Raw genomic sequence first — 23,124 nt, 5'->3', positions numbered from 1 at the left:
AATATGATGTGTTCGGGAAAGGGGTATGTTAAGAATGGGATGTATTTGGGAAAGGGGTATGTGATTAGGAAGAATGAGATGTATCTGGGATGTATTTGACAAATGTAATGACAGTCCTTCCGAAAGTTGTAGTTTCAATGAATAAGAAGAAGCCAGTTTGCTTATTCGGTTAAATCTTTTAATATATGGCATGAACTATTAGGTCATGTAAACTACAAATCTATACAAAGATTAATGAATCTAAATCTAATCCCAAAATGAAAAAACAAGTAAACAAAAATGTGAAGTATGCAAACAGGCTAAGCTCACAAAAACGTCATCACCTCATGTTGAAAAACCTAACAAACCTATAGATTTAATTCACACCGATTTATATGAATTAAAATACATACAAAAGAGGTGGGAAAAAGTACTTTGTGACCTTAGCAGATGACTGCACAAAATATTGTTATGTATATCTATTACATAGCAAAGATGAAACCGTAGAAAAATTCAAAAAATTTAAACTCGAGGTCGAAAATCGGCTTAAAACAATTACTAAGATAATTAGAAGATACAGAGAAGGAGAGCCAAGATTGTTACCGCATATGTTTAGAGTCATTTCTATTCATATGGAAGATTGTTGGACCAAAATTATTAACCAGAATGGGTAAAATAATATAAGGCAAAAGTTGAGGAGAAATGGGCCTACGGGTTAATAAAAAGTCTGTTGGCTCTAATGACGAAAGTGGGAAAAGTTCCATATCGGTTGTGAGACCTCAACCCCCCCCCCCCCCCCATCCATGCACGGTGTTCTTCGCTAGCCAAGAATGAGTAGTATAAATAAGTCTTAATGATAATGCTTGTTCATATGGCACACGAGAGGATAGGTTCTCCCCCCCCCCCCCCCCCCCCCCCGTCCGTACAGTTCGGCTCGGGGCGGGTGCGTGCACATGCGCGTGCGTCTTGGGTCTTGGTGAAGGACCATAGGCCCAATAAAAAAAATTTTGGACCAAATTACTTTTGTTTTTTTTGGTCCATTTTTGAACCAAAAACAGTATGATGTTTGTGTCTAAACGCTGTGTAGTTTGTTTCAAAACAACACGCATTTCATATGTTTTCCCAAGATATATATTCTATTAAAATAGAAGTCACAACTTCTTTCATGTGTGATTTTTAAGTTCGACCATCCTTAAATTTTTCTTATAAAATGTATTTTAATAAGACTAATAATATATAGAATCTTTGAACTACTTTAATCATAATATCTTTTGATATCTTTTCATTTAAAATAAATATATATATATATATATATATATATATATATATATTAAAATTTTCGAAAAATATGCTTAAAAGATTTTAACAAAATCTTAATTTTCAAAAATTATATGTAAATATTTTCACTTATTTTTTAATTAGTTTTGAAATATTATTATACATTATTATATTCAGTTATCGTTTCTAAAATAAAAAATAAATATTATATCCTATTTTATCTATTATATAATCACAATCAATCATACTAAAAGAAAACTATTATGTTATCTAAATATTTTAACAATATCTTAATTTCAAAAAGTGTATATTCAATTATTGTTTATAAAATTAAAAATAAAAATTATATCTTACTTTTATCTATTTTATAATCATATCAATCATGTTAAAATTATTAAATTGAACTAAATATGATTAAACTATATTAAAATGATAAATTGATAAATTTTATTTTCATAAATATAAATTATTTATGTTAAAAATCTAATATGATGGCAAAACGGCTTAACATTAGCATAATATATAATACATGTATAAAAATTAACATATCTTAGACTTTTGTATATACAATAATATATTATGTAAAATGAATAAACTTAAGAAATATTGCTAAAAATAAATCCAGTTTTGAAAGGCGGGTAAAAATTCAACATAAATTAAATACAAAATAATTTTCAAATATGTTTTTTCATGCACATCTTATTTTATTTAATAACTAAATGCAAATACAATTAGATAGATATATAATAAGAAACAACAAATACATGTGACGGTTTTAAACAGTTGGTTATTTACAATATGTAAACTATAAATTATTGTATTTGAAATAGTTATATAAACATTCAAGTATATGATTAAAATTAAAAATGTATACCACTAATGATCTAAAATAAATATATATGCATATAAAACTGAAAATAACACTCACGCGGTTACGCGGATCAAAATCTAGTTTATTTTAAACGAGAGAGAATATCTTGGGGAGGAAGTTTCGTAACTCACTTTCCTCGATCTCCGCGTGATTTTCGCCCATGTGCATGTGCAGTAGCTGTTGCGGGAAGTGGCTCTCCTTTGTAAACCCGACTCTCTTCATTCATTTCTGAACTTTTCCAACGCAATCCAACACCGAAAATCCTACAGAGTAGTCTACAGAGTGTTTCATAAATATTAGTTCGTTAGGACGTTCACGAGTGAAGCGTGATAGTCTGCCATGGTTGTATCCTGGGACTCGATATTTCGCACAGTCCTGTCTCACTACGGAGCAAATATTTAGAGTTAAGGAAAGAGATTGTGTCTCGACTCCATGCCGTTTGCGAAAACGTTTTCTTATCGGCTTTGTGTTCGTCTTTTGAATCGTCTATTTCCTTAACATCGCTTTATTTATATCGTTTATGTCAATTCGGTTTTATCGCTTCTACAGGACACAAGTTATCTCCACAGACTCAAAAAGTTACTTACCTCATAATCTTTCGTACTAAATGACCATCATGTGCTAGACTAACCGTTGTAGAGTCCCTAACTTTATCCCATATCAAGTACACAAAGTAACTGGTACAGTTTCACCCAGTCACCAGGTTTAACACCATGAAGCAGATGATTCCTTAGAGAGACTCTCAATATGGTTTCAACAGTGGGAAAGCTGACCAATATCTCTCTTGTGAGAAGAGTATGAACTTAGAGATTGCTAACTGACTTGTCTTTAAACCCACTGTTAAAAGTCAACAACATTATAGAATACCAAATAGAAGAAGAGTAAGCATATAATATGGAAAGCTAAAAAGTTTAAACTTTAAGATCAAATTTGTTGCAATACTAATATAGAAGCTGAGGGTGCATCATGTCTTCATTGACATGGAGGATCTACACTATGAGAGAAAGTAGAAAACAAGGTTAGATCAGTTTTAAGTAATCATCAAGTGCTAAATTTAAGAGTTACTACACAGTTTTCTTTCATGTTGAATTAAGACTCACTGTTACCTTGAACATCAGATTAAACCGTGTTCCTTCCTTGATCTCTCTCAAAAATGAAAACTCCAGAGGTTGAGCTTTTGTCTTGTAAGATGAACTCTATAAAGCTAGGAGACACAAGTGGACAATCAAAGCTTTTCTTAGTTATACATGCTGACGGAAGTTTACGAGAAATCGAAATATCAACGTTCCTCATAAGTACTTAGCTCATAAAATGTAATACAATGTTTTGTTGCTGATCATATCTACCATTTTAAAACCTATCTAAGGCCAATGAAAGCAAGATGGAAATTTGAAAGATAAACAACTGCTATAGGTGGTGTTGTATAGGTTGACTTGCTGTGATTTGGGGGTGGGATTTGAGGACCTCTTCTTCCCCGTCTCTCTCACTCGTCTCTCCTCCACCGTGTTTTGTGGCTGGTTAAGCTAACTGTGGTTTTTGCATCGTGGTGTTTTTGAAAGATTCTGGTGGTGGTGAAGCTTTGTTTCAGGGTTCTTTTCCCTTATCTTCTGAGAACATTGACAATGGTTGTTCTATGCTCTAATTTCTGCTTGTGACAGATTCCTCGGTTACTATTTCAAGGAAAGTGCAGTTCTTTATAGTTTCATATCCCTTGTATCCCGAAACATTTAAAAAGTTATAACATTTAGTTTGTATTAGTTAAATGCTAATTTTGCTTACGTGGCGGCTTGAGAATCAATTAAAAATTTTGTTAGTCCAAAATTAAATTGGTAAGGAATGTTATATTATATAGTATGTCCATTATGGACCATTCATTTATCAAATTGAATTATTTCCTTAAATAAAACCTAAAGAATTACCTAATGTGAATAAGATATATATATAGCAATTAATGATTTTAAATAATAAAGATTTGCTAACAATCTGAATATTTTCAATCATTTTTTTTTAATTATTTATTATTAAAATAAATTACATAATTCCATTAATCATATAATAAAATTTTTGATTTTTTTTTATAAATTACTAAAACTGTTAAAAGTCTCACATAAACTTTTGTGATCAAAGTTTAAATTTTTTTCTATAATAAGATACAATGATTATAAAATCATATTAATAAATAATTTTATTTTTATAGATGTTTATGTTAATATCTATATATACATATATATATATATGTGTGTATCATATCGTTTAAATTGAACTATATACATCATATGAAAAATACATACTTATATTTTGATATCTACGTTGAACATATATTGAAAAGTTAATATTTTGATTTTGAAATCTTCATTTTTAAAAAAATATTATTATAAATTATTGAAACCACTAAACATTCCACATCAAAAAAAAATCGTTGGTGTAAAATTTTATTACACAAATATGCAAATAATCATAAAATCATATGAGAAGAAACCTCTGTGGGAACCGAAATTCACACTGTCGATTTCTGTAAAATAAGGAAACTTAGGAAAACCCTAATTTTCCAGAGGACCCGGATCTCTGCGAGAGCCAACGACAAGTAACCAAATAAATGCGGAAAATATGAGAAAACATGATAAAACGAATTTACAAAGAAAGTAGGTCTTATTTCGAATTCGCGTAAGAGCGTTGCGATCATTGCAAGAGAATACAAAGGCTTTGGCCGCAGGGGCCGTCAGCGAGTTATCTAGTTCTAGCAACATAAAACCCTAATCCTAGTTGAGTCGCAGCTCGATAACAAAAGACGAAAAAGATATCTCAAAGGCTTTGATTGATTTCGGACTGAACCTTATGAAAGACTGCCTACGTACCCCTTTCGAGGATCAAGCCGAACGTAGTTCAATTGGTAGAGCTGGACAAGAGATAGAACTGCCTAGGCGAGTTCATCTAGTGATTGAGTGCCAGTCATAGAAACCGAACTTGTCGAGAAATAAGCCTAAGTTTCTAAGTGCAGAGAGTTCTGAGTCTAAAAGAGTTCTCTCCCATGCTTCTTGCCTAGGACTTCTTATATACTAGCTCCAAGGTCGGTTTACGCTTTTACTCTTCTGCCCTTAAGCCGTTATAGCATAAAATGGAGATATTCCATTTTTCCCGATCTTCACAATTATCTTCAAAGCTTCCATATTTATCCGCGGAAACTTGACATTTATCCTTCCTTGTGGACCAAGCGTAAACCGTGCTGTGGTTTACGGGCTTTTGGTTAAGAAATCGTAGGATGGGCCTCGAGTCGTGTTTTAGGTCCCTTTGGGCCGTCTTCCGACTCGACACGTTTACTACGATATCTTCTGACAATGAACGAATTTTCCGCGGTGTCTAATCCGCAAAGTTTGATCGATGAGTTGGAATAGCGGAAAACATGGACTGAGCCTGCTACGAACTTCGGGAGATAGCATTTGAAGGTTTGGCGAGAATGCATGGATTGGTGTCGTATCGATGTTCGGAAGAGCTCGATCGCTGCGTAGCGACCGAACTTTGGCTCGAGCCCGGTCGCTACGTAGCGACCGAGCGGGAAGAGCGCTCGGTCGCTACGTGGCGACCGAGCTTCGGCTCGAGCTCGGCCGCTGCATCGCTACCGAGCGGGACGAGCGCTCGGTCGCTACGTAGCGACCGAGCGAGACGAGCGTTCGGTCTCTACGTAGCGACCGAGCGGGACGAGCGCTCGGTCGCTACGTAGCGACCGAGCGAGACGAGCGTTCGGTCTCTACGTAGCGACCGAGCGGGACGATCGCTTGGTCGCTACCGAGCACGTTACGTAGCGACCGAGCACGCTTCGTAGCGACCGAGCACGCTACGTAGCGACCGAGCACGCTACGTAGCGACCGAGCACGCTACGTAGCGACCGAGCACGCTACGTAGCGACCGAGCACGCTACGTAGCGACCGAGCACGCTTCGTAGCGACCGAGCACGCTACGTAGCGACCGAGCGCGCTACGTAGCGACCGTGCACGCTACGTAGCGACCGTGCACGCTACGTAGCGACCGTGCACGCTACGTAGCGACCGTGCACGCTACGTAGCGACCGAGCTTTGGTGAGAGATCGGTCGCTACATAGCGACCAGCTTTTGCGCTGGTCGCTACGCGGCAACCTTGTTCTCGTCTTTCTCTGATTTTTCGTGAATGTGTTTTCTCCGCAAGATTCTTCGTAAAAATAGATCTTTTTCTAAGATTTATTTTTCGTAAAAACTTTCATGCTGATTTTTACTGACTTTCAGACATTGATTCCGTCGTGACCGATTTGGACCCCAACAACCTCATTTAATAAATATTCATATTAAAAGTATATTATATATATATGTTAATATCATTTTAATTTAAGTATGTATCATATACGATAGATAAGATTGATTATTTTGATTTATTTACCCTAAAATGATTGCGAATAAACAAGAGCGATCGTTTGATTTATATGCGCACGCCAATTTATTACATAATAGTAACTGATTTCTTAGTTATTTAATATATAATTATTATTATTTTATTTCATAATAAGCAGAAAAACATAAAATAAGTAATAAGTATAAAATATTTATTTTGCTCAAGACGCGGATCTTAACCCAAGTATATATCTCTTTAATAATTTTAAATCTTAAACATTTTCTAAATCTCAGGCTAAAACAAAATAATGAAATGAGAATAAACTAAAAAATCAATATTTATATCGAGCAATAACCAAAATAAAAAAAAACGACACAAAAATGAGAAAAATATTGAAGATATTTAGGATTGGCACGTGAACGTAAACTTCTCATAATTAACTTTTAAATTGCTAAATCATGATATAAGACCGAGCTCTCATATTTTCATTGTAACCAAATAGTAGGCCTGAGATTCTCGGCCTAAACGTCAGGTTCTTATGCGATAAATGATTTTTTGACCTAAAATATTTTTAGAATGAGATTAGCTCATCAGTAAACAAATTATATAATTAACAAAAAAAAATTTTAAAAATTATTTAAGGACCAAAATATTTATTCGATCAAGAATATAAATTTTATTTTTCCATACGATATTTTTTAAATAATTTTCCATAAAATTCGGTATGCACAAGGCGCAGGTTTTATCCTAGTTTTCTAGTATTTTTCAAAAATGTTAGCATCAGCTGTCTATGTTAACTCTATCAGGTTTATACCTTCAAGGTTTAATAAAATTCTACAGACAATAAAAAATGTTTATTACACAATTCTACATATATTTTCTATACACATTTGATGTTTTCAAAGACGTGAGAGTTAAGACGACGACGAAGCAAGAGCCGCAAGTAAGAGGCAGCCTCAGAAACAGGAACGTACAAGCAAACATCTTCGTCAACCTGTAAAATCACGTGCCCTCATTACCTCTTCACTCAATCCGGATTACTTTGCTACACACCGACACCATGTTAAACATCTCTCATTGCAAAAACTTAATTATCAACAATAAAACTTCTCTCATTGCAAAACCTAGAAAATCAGAACAAAAAAACTGAGGTATGGAGGAAGAACTGAATAGTTTGGTGAAAGTAGGGGTTTCAACGATAATGTCGGTATCTTATTGTTTCTTCTTGCCACCTAGAATCAAATCTGGTTTTTTCCGTTTAATCTCTATTCTCCCTGTATGTGTTTTGTTTCTTGTTCTTCCCCTGTTCTTGTCCTTTCCACTTTTCTCTTCCCCCGCAGCGATTTTGCTAATACTTGCCGATTTGAAACTCATCCTCTTTTCCTTTGATCAAGGTCCTCTTTCTCCACTACCTTCAAACATCTTCTTATTCACATGTTTCACTTGTTTCCCCATCCAGCGTCAAAAGAACCCTAAACCTCAAGCAGGTGGTCAGGATCAAATGCACACATGGATTTTCGCAATTAAAGTTGTACTCTTAGGTGTAGTGTTACATTTATATCACTGGAAAACCCTTCCTCCCATTATGCTATTGGGTCTCTATCCACCGTTTTTATATGTTTTACTTGAGGTTTCCCTAACGCTCTTCAGAATTTTGTTGACTATCATTCTTAAATGCAATCTAGAGCCACATTTTAAGGAACCATACTTAGCCACGTCTCTTCAAGACTTCTGGGGACGCCGATGGAACCTCCTAGTCTCTGCAAGTCTCCGGGCATGCGTCTACACTCCTGTGCGGCGTGTCTGCCAACGCCTAATGTGTTCTGATGATTCTGCAATGTTAATTAGTGTTTTGGCGACTTTCATAGTCTCTGGTGTGTTTCACGAAGTGCTTTTCTTCTATATAATCGGTGAGATGCCTACAGGAGAACTCACTTTGTTCTTTGTTCTACATGGAGTTTGCACAGTCGGGGAAGTGGCGGTGAAAAGGACTGCGTTTGCACAGAGGTGGGTGGTGAGACAGATGTTATCACGGCTGCTAACGGTGGGTTTTGTTGTTGTGACCACTTGGTGGCTGTTTTTCCCTCCTTGGATTCGTAGCAACGTGACGGAGAAATGCTTCAATGAAGCCTCTTTGCTCATTGATTTCCTAAGACGCAAGTTAATTTTTTTGTACCTTAAGACGCAGGTTATTTCAGTGAACTAACTTAATAGTTACTGATATTAGATGAATACCCGCGTATACACGCAGATTTTTTAATATTATGTATGTAATTAGTTGAATGATAAATTCTATATAAACTTAAAAAATTTATTGATCATCCATGATGAAGAAATAAAAACAAAAAAAAATCACACGATTAATATGATTTGTGAAACATGGTTAAAAATTGCATGATTTATCTTATCTATCTATTACAATAAATGAGAGTTATCTCCACAGCTCTACATCATGCAGAACATAGTACAAAAGATGACACCTGGTAGCTTCCTTTTAATTATCAAAACATGTTCTCTCGGCGACTTGTACTTAGAGGCTGGATTCGTCCAATCATAAGGCTAGGCATGGGCGTTCGGGTCTTTGGGTCGGGTTCGGGTTGGTTCCTTACGGATCCGGATCTTTTCGGATCCTAAATATTTAGATCCAATAGGTACTTAGAAATTTTCGGTTCGGATTCGGATCGGTTCTTCTCGGGTCCGGGTCGGTTCGGGTCTATAATTAAAATACTCATAAATACCCGTAATTTTATGGGTCCGGATCGGGTTCGGGTATTTAAGATCTGAAAAGGACATGATATACCCAATTCCATCAACTTTAGTTGAATATTTGTCATATATATCTAAAATTTTACAAAACAACTTAAATGAAACTATTAATAATTAAAATAAAACATTTTAAAACTCTAAATTTTACATTTTAAAGCTTTATATTACTTTAAAAATGTTAAAAAATAATAACAAATGTTGTTAACAAAAGATATTTCAACTAAATCATAAAATAATATATATAAAATAGAACACAAAAACATCATAGTTTTAGATATACATGTTTTTAAGTCGGATACAAATCGGTTCTTATCGGGTCTGGTCTATTCGGGTCGGTTCTTTTCGGGTCCGGGTCTATTCGGGTCGGTTCCTTTTCGGTTCCGGTTCTTTCGGGTAAAAAAACTTAGACCCAAAAGATATTTGTAAATTTTCGGTCCGATTCCGGATCGGATATTTTTGGATCGTTTCCGGTTCGGGTCTTCGGGTCCAAGGTTAAAATGTTCAAGCCTACATAAGGCTATAATCGCCACATGATACAATCTGTTACTTAACACAGAATTATATTGGGTCAATTATATTGGGCTTTAGAAACTTCCAAATACCCGTTCTAGCAACAGTCCACAATACTTCCAGTCCTAGCTTGGTCGTCACAGTCAAGCAGTGACTCCTCCATCACCCTCATCGTTTCCATCTGGAAGTTCATCACTCTCTGCAACTCACTGTTACGGTGTAATAATGTGGACCCACTCTAGATCATTCAGTTCTGTTTTTTTTTACTCCTTTTTTCAAAGAGAGATGGTATCATTCTACATCCCTTTGTTTTTCCACCTATATAAATCGCTTTGTGAATCTGCCTTCCAACCACAATCGAAAACCTCCGTTGAAGAATAGCATACCTATGTTTTTCAAAAACATATGCTACTGATTTAGGTTCCCTTTGGTAAAATTGTCAGGTGTACGAGCTGTTTGGTTCCTAATGTTGTTACACAACCCCATCATGGAGTTCAGGTAACAGTGATCTTTATCTGTTCAATCTTCAGTTCTTATTAACCTAACTGGATATTTTTGTGACACCCGTCACCTCCTATATGGAGGACAGCGTGTCACCCCCAACTCATCATCATACAACAATGTGACACCCGTCTCCTTCTTACTAAGGACGACGGGCCACCAACAATATCCCGTAATGTAAAAGCCCATAAACCCAATAACACTCACCCAAACCCAAATAAAATCTGAAAGAAAAGTCCAGTAGCACCAAGTCCGTCCAAATATCACATACTTGTTTGTCTCACTTGAAAAGGGGAAGAGTGAGGGGTGAGCGACAGGGGAATCGCTCAGTGAGGTATGGGATGCTACCCCGTAGTCCATGGACCTGGACATAGCACTCCGAATAAATATAATTTAATTCCAATGCATGTCAAGCACAGTACCTAAAGTACCCAAACAACAAACAATGGTCCTAGCGAGGTGCACACTCGCCGCCCACTAACAGGCCAAAAACATAACACAGCTCGAGATAGTGCTCGGACACCGCCCGTAGACGATTTATCGACACACACCAGGCTACAGCTCAACCGGTCGACTAAAGTTGGCCGTAACCTCCATACAATCCGGCATACAGAAGTCCGTCTCTGTATCCGTCTCCAAACAAAAACAATCATAGCTAAGAATTTACATTAAGTGAAACAATCAATGTTGAATCCTCTAACCCCCTAGTTCCGGTTTAAGCAAAGAACCTAAAAACTAAACAAGCAATGACAGACTCGATTTCACACAGACGAAACACATTAGAAATAAATTATACATATTCGAGGTCCTAAGCCGTGTACGAGAAGTTCAGGAGTAGACCCTCACCTTAGCAATAGAAAAGTAGTGTCTATGAACTCCAGCTGCTCAAATAGACTCCATATCTGAAATCAGATCGAAATTCTGAGTCAGAACGCCTTTCGAACAGTCAAAAACGGAACTGGTCGAGGTTTGCGGAAAAGTCAACCCGCTGATCAAAGTCAACCCGATCAAGTTTTGACCAGAAATCGATTTGATTAAACCGACCAGTTTATCCTAACCAAACCAAAATCAATTTAAACCGGTCAAACCAGTCAACCAACCGGTTTACCGAGTCAACCGAGTTGACTCGGCCGAGTTGACCGAGTTACCGGCGAGTCACCGGTGTCGGTCACAGGCGGCGACGGCAGAGAGCGGCAGCGTCTTACCGGAAAGTTGGCCGGCGGAGGACGGCGGCGGGCAACGGCGGAGGCGATTCCCGGCGGCGGCGCGTGTACGAAACGCACGCGGACAGCGAAACTTTGGACGGTGCGTACGGATTCGTCCGGACTCCGATCGTGGCGTGGTCTGTGGCTACGGGTTCGTCTCGGCGAGAGGAACACAATGGTGGTCTTACATGCACGAAATTCCCAACAGTTAGGAAGTTATCGACAATTACTAAACGTAACGAAACTTAACTTAAAACATGGCGGTTTCCGGTTACTTTGTGCTGCGGTTGATGGTGATGCCGAGCTTGACGACGTCCTGGCGTGTGGTGGCTCTGGCGAGGACTCCTGGTGGCAACATGCAGTTGTTCCCATCTTTCTTTCTCTCTTTCTCTCTCTCTCTTTCACTTCTTCTTCTTCTCTCTCTCTTAACTTCTGATTGGGAAATGGGTTTTATAGTTCATATATTGGACTTTTTCGATTGGGCCTTCGGGAATAGATATGGCCTTACCCGGCTAACAAATTCCGAGACTGAAATCGGGTCGTTACAATTTTCTTACGGGAAGTTTACTAAAACGAGTCAAATTACTTGAGTTATTACTAGAATAAATCTTAAAAATTCAAAATTACTAAAATATTTTTATGGTCGAAAATGTCCTTTTTTACAATTGTGAGTAGAAAGGTATATTACAAAATTGCCATTTAAATTTTGAAAAAAAATTCGTCGGCAGATTTATTTGACATAAAAACAAATCTATTGTGATATAAATCTGTTAATTAAACCTGCTGTTAAATTTATATATGCCGTGTATTTGGTAGCAGACTTTTAAGTTACAACAGATTTTTTAAAGAAGGAAGATTTATCTGTCCGATTTAATGTCATCAATAGATTTATTTGTTTTAGTCTATCGAATGAAGTGACAGATTTTTTAAAATTGGCAGTTTTATATCGTATTAGTTAGATTTTTTAGACCGATTTAAAATTACCTTCAACCGACTTTTTAAGAGTAATAGACATAAATTTTTATGAAAGATATGTTTATCCGATTTAAATTTCTGGTCGACTTTTATATTCATTTGGTGGCAGATTTTTAAAATTGTCATCTTTGACGGCAGACTTTTAAATCAAATTTTAATTACCAGATTAAGACACACTTATTGTAGCAGACTTATCCACTCGAATTTCTGGTTAAATTCACTAAGATTTCGGTTTGGTATAACTTGGTTCAGTTTAGATTATTTTTGGTTTAAATGAATTTTTAATTTTGGTTGGAATCAATTTGTTTTTGGTTTAAATTAATTTAAACCTCCGGTTAAAACAGTTTTAAAAGTTGGTTTAAGTTAAGAATCAGATTACACCACGTTTCCAATTAGGTTATACGTTCTCTGTCGTCTTCTTCTTCTTGTTACCTCTGATTCATAAATTTTGGGTCCACTTTCATGGGGATCTACAACGGTATCTTTTAATTCATATTGATAGGAGAATAATGGATCACATGATTCTCGTCTCTGGGAAGTGGAAAGTTGAAAAAACTAAGTGGTTATTTGAAGTAGACAATGATCGAGGTAGCATAATAGTTGCTGCGAATGATGACACTCGATTTGAGGACTTTGTGAAAATTATATTTGAGGATTATGGAGTTGATTTTGCAGAAAACGACTTGGAACTGAGGTACCTTTTTCCGAAGCAGAATCTACACAATCAAAGCATCAACACACCACCTGTGAAAATAGGAAACGATAGGCAGTTTCATGCATTCTTGGGTGTTTGCAAAGTCGAGAACGTTCGGCTATGTGTGGAGTTTAAATTGAAAAAAAATTGCTGGAGAAGGAGCTGGTGAAGATCAGAAACAACCCATACATGGAGATGACTCGTTGTCTGAAGACGAAGAAGATACGGACGAAGAGGTTGATCGATTCGATTATTGCGATGATTCTGATGGAGCAACATCTGATGATGAAAACTTTACTACATACGGGCTTCAACCAAACCATGTAGAAGAGGTTCATGGATCGACTACAAAGCTGATTTATGCAAGAAAGAGAGAAGAAAGAGACTCTCCAATGAGTATGTCCGATTTGCGCTCATTCATATTTGACGTGGGGCAGAATTACGATTCAAAAGATGCATTGGAGACACGTCTGAAGATATGTTCAGTTGTCCACAAGTTTGATTTTGATGTCATTGCATCAACGCGGACACTGCTCTTTGTAAAATGTTGGCTAAAAGGATGTACATGGAAGCTAAGAGCTACACCAGTAGGTAACTCTTTCAAGTTTACAGTCCGAGTATTTGTAGATGAACATACCTGCTCCATAACAGAACGTTCATCTCGTTCCCGACAAGCTACTCTCGAGATTCTTGGACTCTTGTACAGAGACTATATTGGTGGGGTTGATCCATCAATTTTGCCACGTCATGTTTCTAGTGCTATGAACATGAGCTTCGGAATCAAGGTTGAATAAACTTGTGCTTCAAATATAGTCTCTTCTCCAGCCTTTACTTCCTTTTAAATAGGTTACTGTTTATTGTTTATTGCAGATGGATTACTGGAAATCTCATCGTACACTTATAGTTGCTAGAGATCTCGTAATGGGTTCAGCAGAGAGTGGATATGAGGAATCACCTACTTACCTGCACATGATTAGAATGTCAAATCCAGGGACTTTAACTCGACTGGAAGTTGATACAAACAACAGATTTAAGTACTTATTCCTTGCATTCGGCGCTAGCATTGCTGGATTTCCATATATGAGGAAGGTTGTCGTGGTTGATGGAACATTTTTGCAAGGGAAATACAAAGGAACGCTTCTGATTGTAAACCTGACCGAGAAGAAATGTTCTTGCCGTAGATTTGATTTGGAGAAGCTACCATGTGCTCATGCTATAGCTGCTGCGGAAGCTAGAAAGATGTCGTGTATATCACTTTGTCATCATTACTATCGGAAGCAATACCTGTACAATGCGTACTACACAGCTGTTATGCCCAAAGATGACGTCCTTCCAATTCCAGAAGCGCTTGCCAAGAGGATATGTTTACCACCCGAGGTCCGCAAACCACCGGGGAGGCCAAAAAAATCAAGACATAAATCCATTTTGGAGAAAGTTGCAATTAAGAAGCGGCCACAGAAGGAACACACATGTCGAATTTGTAACCAGAGTGGTCATAATTCTACAACATGTCCTCTTAAGTGATAAGTTTTCGATTTAGTTTGAGACTTTTGTCATTATATTATGGTTGATTTAGTTTGTCTTTTTCCAGAATTAGTAGTGAGCTGAAAATGTGAAAGAGACGAGCCATAATTAAACAAAGTAACCATCAACGTTAAACATCCAAATTACACATCCGAGAACAAGAAAATACCATCCAAAAATAAGTAAAAACCTACAGTTATACATCCGAGAAAAAAAACAACAGACTACAAGTTATACTTCCTAATCCTCCATAGCCACCTCATCATAAATCTCTGCAGCCATCTTCAATCGCATTGCTGGTATGATCTGATCACTTAAGCCTACAAAATTATACCCCAGAGCTAAACATTCAATGTATTTCAGAGTGTACAGGCCGCAATCTCCTGGGTCTTCATTTTGGGGGATCTTCTTGTACCTACAGTAGGTGAACTGCTTGTCAGGCTTTGTTCTCAACTTAGGATCGACCATCTTGTTAAGCAATGCAGGAAGCATTTTCGTAAACGGCATGCACTCCTCTTGCATCTTCTTATCAGGCACCCAAGTTCGAATGCTATCATAAACATGTATTACCTCCTTCTGCAGATCGATATGAAGAGCAACCCAGTGGTCGCCGTTGACATGGTGGCAGAGGAAGAGAGAGTCAACATCTTTAAGCCACTTCTTACCCGTGACAAATTCAGCTGGGTATTCTCCATTAAAAGCCATGCTAAAATATTCTGGCAACTCATTTGTCTCATCATACTTTTTGTAGTCGTTAACCCATGAGTTCACAAACCAGCGGTCAAGGAATGCAATTCGAGGAGAATAATATGGAGACTGGGATTGCATGGAGCGTCTGTGAAACATATGCATTGCTGCAGCCATGTGCTGTTACATTACAAAGACCACAATCAGAATGGATTTATTCATAATGGACACTGAGCCAAACAAATCACAAACATAAACTTACAGAGTCATGCAACCAGCCATAATTCTGTGTTGGCCAAGCTTCTCTTGGTAGCAACAAGGTCAAATAAAATCTTGCACTTCTATCTCCATAACCAGACTCAGCATCTTCCCTACAAAGAAGAAAAACAAAGAATAAGACCAGGGATCTCATAAGACAATTAAGAAAGAACAAGGTAGGATGGAAGAGAGGAAACTTACAGATCAGACTTAATGAAGTCCAATACTTTCTTCAATTTCTCTGGAGCCACCTTAGCTAATGGGTCATAAGATTCCTTGGAGACCGTTTTACCAGATACGATACGCTTCACTGTTGAATTCCTTACGTATGGAAAAACTTGAGTCTTTGTCAGCTTAGTTTTTCTTTTGCGTGTAGGCTCCTCCAAACTTGAAGCTAGTGCTTCCAGCGCCAGTCTACACTTTACACTTTTCTGCCATTTTAGATGATTTTCCCAATCCTCTGTAGAAATGGATTGGTCATTTAGCTGTGGGATAGAAAAGGGTTTCTCTATCTTCACTTTTTTCCCTAGCATCGTCTTGTTAATCATCTTCTCCTTTTTTACGACACGTTGTATTGGTAAACCATCAACTGAACCTTTTTTTGTCTGAACCATCCAGGACTGTCAAGTATAAAAAATCAGTTAATATTTTGTATAAAAAAAACAGTAGATGATAGTATAAACATACCATCGTGTTGCTACAAGTGTCGTCGTCTTCATGTGCTTTGGAGTTGCCGGCATTGGATGTAACTTTTTCTTCATCCTTCCCTTTAAGAACATTTATGTCTTCCTCTAATATGGCCATTTTGTTCTTCATCTCAGTCTCAAATAAAGCCATTCTAGCTTCCACCTGAGCTTGTACAGAAGCTTCCAATGTCTTAGTAACCCTTTCAGCTACACTAACATCCATGGTTTCTACTCTTCCAGGCAAGTTGTTAACAGCCTCAACCAACTTTTGTATGATGCTGTTGTTGATGGGCATATCAGTATGAGATTCTTCCTTCAAAACTCACAAACCAAAAAAGTTTAGATACTAACAAAACAAAAATGTTCAATAACATGTGATACATACCATTTCTGGTGCAGTTTCTTTCTCCTTCCTTCGTTTTGTGGAGGGGCTCGTATCCACTCTTTCGGGAACACTAGGTGCACTGACTTGATTTTTTCTCTTCCGGCACTTGGTAAGTGGCACTACATCCCAAAACTTGTCGTTTAGCTGATCATTGAGGATGTCAACTATCATGTTATCCAAATCATCAGGCGGTTTATCTTCGCCCCATTTCGGATATCTATCCTCCATTGCTTTTACAATCATATGCCTTACACGAATCTGCATTGTAAAGTACAACACTAATTAAGTAAAAAAAATAAGAAAAATAATTGCAAAGAAAATAATCATACCTTCTGATATTTTTTCTTTTCTTGTGCACAGAAGTTTGGGAAGTTGATACGCTGACGAGAACCATGCCATGACAGAAGCAGAACCTCAGCTTCCTCTATCCGATGCCCATATATCTCTCCTAAACCTGGCACAGACTCGTATATCCAAATAAGCAATACATGAACACAGCCATGTAGTGTGTAACTCTTCTTTTCTTCGTATGTCACCACTTTAATAGAATCCACAAGGCTGGTAAATGCTGGACGACCCCATGGATGGCGCTCGAAAGCTGCTGGATCCATCACCCTTTTCGCCAAATGCAGAGGTATTCTACTATTGCTTGAAATGCCAAATATGCCAATGGATACTAGACACAACAAGCCAACCATTACACGCTTCTCTCTAGGCCAATTTCTGATGATCGGAAAAAGGGCTTGAAGTTCATTCAACTTGGGTCCTTCAGAAATTGGAACTTTCATCTCCACCCAAAAGTCTTCATGAGCCACATCCCATTGTTCTTGTGTGTCAAAGGGATCACAATTTAACCCTGTAATATCTTCAAACTCATACAGAGAGAACCTCAATGGCTGGTCTTCTATCAAAGACCAAACTTCATGACTGCACTGAATCGCCAATTGATTCACCAGAAAATAATGAACATGTTTTGCAGACCAAGTGTACTCCAACTCCTTCAGCTTGATAATCACGCCTACAGCTGATTCTCTTAACTCAAGCCAAACGTCTTCGCCAACAGACTCTTTCATTACTTGAAGGTTGGACAGAAAACAATTGTGGTTCATGCTCCGAGATTGAATAGGCGTTTTACCAATCTCGTAAAGCCGCGGAGGATACTTCTTGGTCCCCGAAGATGAGGCCATTCCCTTAAAAAAAAACAAGAACAAACTTAATAAATATCATTCATCCAGATTATACACAGAGAAATTAGAAATTAGAAAAGACAAATCGATTTTCAATCTGATAATTAGGGTTTTGAAAAGAAAAAAAAAACAGAACCAGTTTTCAATTTGTCAGAAATAAAATTGGAAATTAGGGTTATTGAAATTTAACAGGGAATCAAAGAAAATATGTTAAGAAATGAATATATTTAGCACTTACAGTTTCAATTTTCTATGATTTTGAGGCGGATGTGACGAAGCCAAATTGGAGTTAGGGTTTGGAGTTAGGGTTCATCGTGTGCAGGGACGACGCCGGCTTAGAGAAGAAGTAACGAAACGCAAGGCGACTGCAACTGAGATGAGGTTGTCGGAGATGGAGGTTCAATGTGGAGAAAAGGAAAACTGAGATTAGGAAGGAGAAGAAGTGTCGACAAAGGGGTTTTGCTTTTTTAGAAAATATTAGTCAATTAATATTATAAATTAATTCAATGGCAGTTTCGTTAATACTCAAAGGAATGCTGGTTTTTTTGTATTTTGGTTACCCATGTGATTTAGTACAGTAATTAAAAAAGTTTATGCATTAGTAGTCATTATATGTATCATTTGAATCATTATAGGTAATTTCGCTTTTCTTATTATGTTTCATGCCCTAATTGTGTATAGCAGTACGTGCTTTAAGAAAAGCCAGTTGTTGTGGAAGTTTGAGCTCCCGCTTGTATAGCAATATGTGCTTTAAAAGACGCCAGTTGTTGTGGAAGTTTGAGCTCCCGCTGGATGCACATTTAATCAGATATCTCAAATATAAATTTTTCTCTACATTGGAAAGGGTTTCTTTAGCTCATGGAAAAAAGTGCGAGTAAACGATCGGTTCACCGGCTGGTTCTGCATCGACGGTTCTACACTGGGTGCCAGAGAATATGAGCAAGATAGATGAAAAGAGTGTCTCTTTCTGCAGCCGGAGATGGTTGTATTGCAAAGGTAATTTCCACCAAGAAAACCCTATGATTCATTGTTATAGAGAAAAAAAATCTCATAGGTTACATTTTTAACCTAATAAGTCGAACTGTGTACCTTCTCAATCCTTGATGATTGAAAAATGGAGAACCCAAAGTAGCAAGGTAGGTGCTTATCCTTTAATAATTTTTTTCTAAAAGACATGAGATACATTTTGACATAGGTTGGAAAAGCGTATGTTGAGCTACAAGAACACTTCAACACTAACTCTGTCTTTACTCTTGCTCATCAAAAAATTCCTTCAAGTACTCCGATTCTCTTTATGTGAGCTATTTTATTACTATTTACAAGTTTTTTGTAATCGTTACAACCATTATCCCATATGTTGTCTCCCATCATTATTGTCATGTTGCGGTACCACCACTCAGATCATTATTTTCCCTTAACCTGCAATGCTTTCTATTTTAGTGTTTTATTTTTACTGATTTCATGTCTTTGTATTTGAATCACATGCAATAAGAAATGAGTTTTGGCTACCTGCCTCAGGACCTTATTTCGGTTCACCGCCTTTCTCCAGTATCATTGTTGGTATCCTTCTTAAAATCTTCATTAACTTTTCAAGCTTAGTTTTGAGAAACCAACATGATCAACATCAACCACATATGTCTGAGTACAAGACTTTGACACTCACAGTTTTTACCCACCAACCGTGAACAAGAACCAGTTTTTAGTATTAGCTTATTTCAAACCCTGAAACTGCAAAGTTTTTCTTTTGTCTTGGACTTACTTTTTTATGTAATGAAAGTCTTAGCAATGTGGATTGCAGCTGCGCTTTTGGGAACTGTTAAGTTTGCGTAAAGATCAAGAAGCTTCTTATAAGGTAATTAATTCTAAGCCAATGCTAATCTTAAATTACACAAGCAGATATCACTTCTCATGTATTCATTTTTTTCATATGTAGTGGTATTGAAGAGACCAGTGTATCCATCTTCTAAGTCGGGAGAAAACTTATACATGCTGAATCAAAGAAGCACGTTCTTCTAATAGCTCTAGAGGTTTTGAATGTGCAAAAGAAGAATGAAAAGGTAGATGAAGATGCATGTATATATGAGCAAGTTTTCCAGTGATATATATCATAGTACGGATGAGGACATGATGTACGCCATGAACAAATAAATCGTTCATGAACTAATGAATCTCTCTTTTTGTCTTATTTTTAACAACTTATCCTTTTGTCATTTTGGCAGAAAATATACTTTCTCAGCTGATTTTGGATTTGACAGACAGACTTGAAAATGATAGAGATGTCTACAAACGAGAAAGAGCTATGGACTAAGAAATAAGACGTGAAGAATAATTTGTCTGTGTTTCGAAACAGAAGAAAAATATTTTGTCTTTAAGTTCAAGTGATTCCTTGGTTAAATCATTGTCACATGAAAGATTATATGTTCATATTAGTGTATATGGTCTTATATTTCTTTGTCAGACATCTCTATAATTATCATTTTCAATTCTATCAAAGTAAAACTTAGAAGCTAGGAGAAAGACTGTACTATATGCTTTAATTCAATAAAATTTTAATTATTATCCACTATTTATGTTTTCTTTTTTTGTCAAAGGGTTTCATTATTTATGTTTTTCTTATCTCTATTTTAGGTAAACTGCAATTATGTTTATTTTAAACTTTGACTAAAAAGCTCTTCGACGAACAAAACTTAGGTTCAACCCTAAAGTGAATGGTTAAATTCACGTCATTTTTTATAACCAACCAAAGTGCAATGTAGGACTAATTAAAAAAAAGTAATAAAATTAAAAAATAAATGGCAGAAAAAACAACACCGACGTTAATGCCGTATGCAAAACCCAAAACTCTAAAAATTTAAAATATAAACCCTACACCTAAAACCTAAACTTTAAACCCCAAATCCTAAACCCTAAATTCTAAATCCTAAACTCTAAACCCAAAATCCTAAACCCTAAACCAAAAACTCTAAACCATAAATGTAGCATCCCCGATCCTTGCTAAGGATCGTTGGGACGGGCCATGGAACGAGGGGACGTGCAAACCGGTCGAAAGACTTAAAAGGCAAGTGTTCCATGGTCTGAACAAAGGGTTAAGTCCGAGTAATGATCCGGACTTAGCTAAGAAAAGGGAGAAAAATGAAGAAAAGGAGCTGGACCGAGCTAAGCAAGACTGTAACAAGCTGGCCGAGCTGGGTGAGCTAGAGAACTGGTCAAGCTGTAAGCTGGACGAGCTAACTTAAGCTAGATCAGCTCGATCAGCTAGAAGACTGAGCTCAACCAGCTGGACCAACTGTCGGGTAGCTCAACTCAGCTGGGAGGAGTGTTCGGCGGTTGGGCCAGTTGGACGAGTTCGGGGTGGTTACCAGTAGTTGGTCGGATCAGGTGCGGAGCTGGACTGGTCCGAATAAGCCTTACGCGTATGGGAAATGTGCCAAGCAGTTGGAGTCGGTTTCTTGCCGAAGGGGCGCGTACAGATAACAGCCCAAGCGGTTGGAAAATGCACCCTTTCGCCCTATAACCGTTCCTTGCCGAGTTTCTATGAATATGGGGCCTTGGGGTCGTTTTTGGACATGGATTTTCTTAAGGAAAACACCAAAACTCGATCAGAAACAAAGGCATCTGAAAGAGAAAGAGAGAGACTTACGCGATCTGAAGAGAAGACTTGATCGGAATCAAGTCCAGAAGGCGATCCAGCCGTGATTGCTGGAAGAACGATCCAAACATGGTGGATCTAAGGGAGAAAGCGAAGCAGACTGCGAATGGAACTCCGGCGCGCACGTCTAAAGTATTGACTGGATAAGCCATCGTCATGGCCTTTGGGTGGATCCGAACGGGGCTATGGCAGATTGGCCTAAACCGGTTTCGTCCTTCAACCTTACTTGATCGTTTCTTCTTTCTTCTGTATGAACGATCGAGTGTCTTGGTCTTAGGACCGGGTAAGGGATCATGGCTCAGAGCCGGTCCGATCATGCGATCTGATGCCTAAGTGTTGGATCCGATAGATCACAGATCATGGCCGTTTGGCTTGATCGGGTTATAGCCGATCCGGATGGTTCAGTGAGTAAGACAGTTTGTTCTAGATCCGCAAACTGAACTTGAACGATCTGGTTAAACGACTGGATAAGTCGGATTATACTAAGGGGATTTTCGGGTTGAACTTAGAAAGAACTGTTCATTGTTGCATGCTTAGAAACTGACTGATTAAGTTATCGGATAGATACTTATGTTTTGTTGGTTTCACGACAAGATGGTGATCGTGGGAAGGACTTGGCTTAGCCGTGAAGACTCGAGGCCGCGGATGGATGGGTGGTTGGGGAGACTGATTTAGGATCTAACATTGTAATAGCCTATAGTGCAAACTTAACAATTGTATCGAATCCTTTGTGATATAAATAAAGAAATCAGTTTATCTTTCAGAATATTGACTTTAATAAAACGCATATAGGCTATATCTTATGAATCTCAGAATTGTCTGAATTTGACTTAAGAATAATCAGACCTTAAAAACTTACTGGTCGGCCTGGTCAAGCCATGGCCGAACCTGAGGAACCTCACTGGATCAAGTGTCCGGGTTAGGGTGCTTCAATAAACCCTAAATCTTAAACTCTAACCCTAAATCCTAAACAAGAAATCCTAAACTCTAAACCCATCACTTGATTAGGGTTCGGATTTAGGATTTAAGGTTTAGAATTTAGGGTTTAGGATTGATGGTTTAGGGTTTATAGTTTAGAGCTTTTGGGTTTAGGATTTAGGATTTGGGGTATAGAGTTTAGAGCTTTTGGGTTTAGGGTTTAGAGTTTAGGATTTAGGGTTTATAGTTTAGGATTTAGGGTTTATGTTTTAGAGTTTTGGGTTTAGGGTTTAGGATTTGGGGTTTAGAGTTTAGGATTTAGGGTTTCAGGTTTTTGGTTTAGGATTTAAGGTTTAGAGTTTTCGGTTTATGGTTTAGGATTTGAGAATTTAAGTTTAGGGCTTAAATTTTAGATTTTTAGAGCTTCGGGTTTTGCAGACAACATTAACGTCGGTGTTGTTTTTTCTAAGCCATTTTTTTTTTAAAAAAATTACTTTTTTAACTAATCTTACATGGCACTTGGTTGGCTATAAAAAGTGAGATGAATTTAACAATTCACCATAGGAGTGAACCCAAATATTGTTTCTCTTTGACATGTGATATGACATGAACAATACTTAGGTTCATCCCTAAGGTGAATTATTAAATTCACCTCAGCCTTTATAACCAACCAAAGTGTCATGTATGAGTTA

At 37.4% G+C, this 23,124-nt stretch overlaps 3 protein-coding genes across 4 annotated transcripts; 1 reads left to right on the top strand and 2 right to left on the bottom strand.

The window, feature by feature from the left end:
- The first annotated feature begins 6,664 nt into the window (after positions 1-6,664).
- Positions 6,665-8,938, top strand: LOC106422129 (probable long-chain-alcohol O-fatty-acyltransferase 7). The gene has a single exon (XM_013862957.3). It carries the CDS (start codon positions 7,641-7,643, stop codon positions 8,691-8,693), a length of 1,053 nt encoding a protein of 350 aa, XP_013718411.1. The 5' UTR covers positions 6,665-7,640; the 3' UTR covers positions 8,694-8,938.
- Positions 8,939-11,111: 2,173 nt separating this feature from the next.
- LOC125593189 lies at positions 11,112-22,571 on the bottom strand. 2 transcript variants are annotated; one of them, XM_048769440.1, is made up of 5 exons: positions 19,375-22,571; positions 17,008-19,284; positions 15,809-16,936; positions 15,612-15,720; positions 11,112-15,529 (listed from the first exon to the last, which is right to left on the bottom strand). In XM_048769440.1, exons 3-5 carry the CDS (start codon positions 16,219-16,221, stop codon positions 14,903-14,905), a joined length of 1,149 nt encoding a protein of 382 aa, XP_048625397.1. In that variant the 5' UTR covers positions 16,222-16,936; positions 17,008-19,284; positions 19,375-22,571; the 3' UTR covers positions 11,112-14,902. The 2 variants fall into 2 exon arrangements, with proteins under 2 accessions (XP_048625397.1, XP_048625398.1); XM_048769441.1 differs by having other exon boundaries at positions 15,809-19,284.
- Positions 16,387-17,865, bottom strand: LOC106393135. Its single transcript, XM_048767848.1, has 4 exons — positions 17,008-17,865; positions 16,679-16,936; positions 16,457-16,606; positions 16,387-16,398 (listed from the first exon to the last, which is right to left on the bottom strand). Exons 1-4 carry the CDS (start codon positions 17,863-17,865, stop codon positions 16,387-16,389), a joined length of 1,278 nt encoding a protein of 425 aa, XP_048623805.1.
- Positions 22,572-23,124: the final 553 nt, after the last annotated feature.

Source organism: Brassica napus, chromosome C9 (genome assembly GCF_020379485.1).
Source record: "Brassica napus cultivar Da-Ae chromosome C9, Da-Ae, whole genome shotgun sequence".
In the NCBI taxonomy this organism is placed as follows: Eukaryota; Viridiplantae; Streptophyta; class Magnoliopsida; order Brassicales; family Brassicaceae; genus Brassica; species Brassica napus.
Note: the sequence above shows the minus strand (reverse complement) of the source record. Positions and strands in the feature narration are given on the sequence as shown.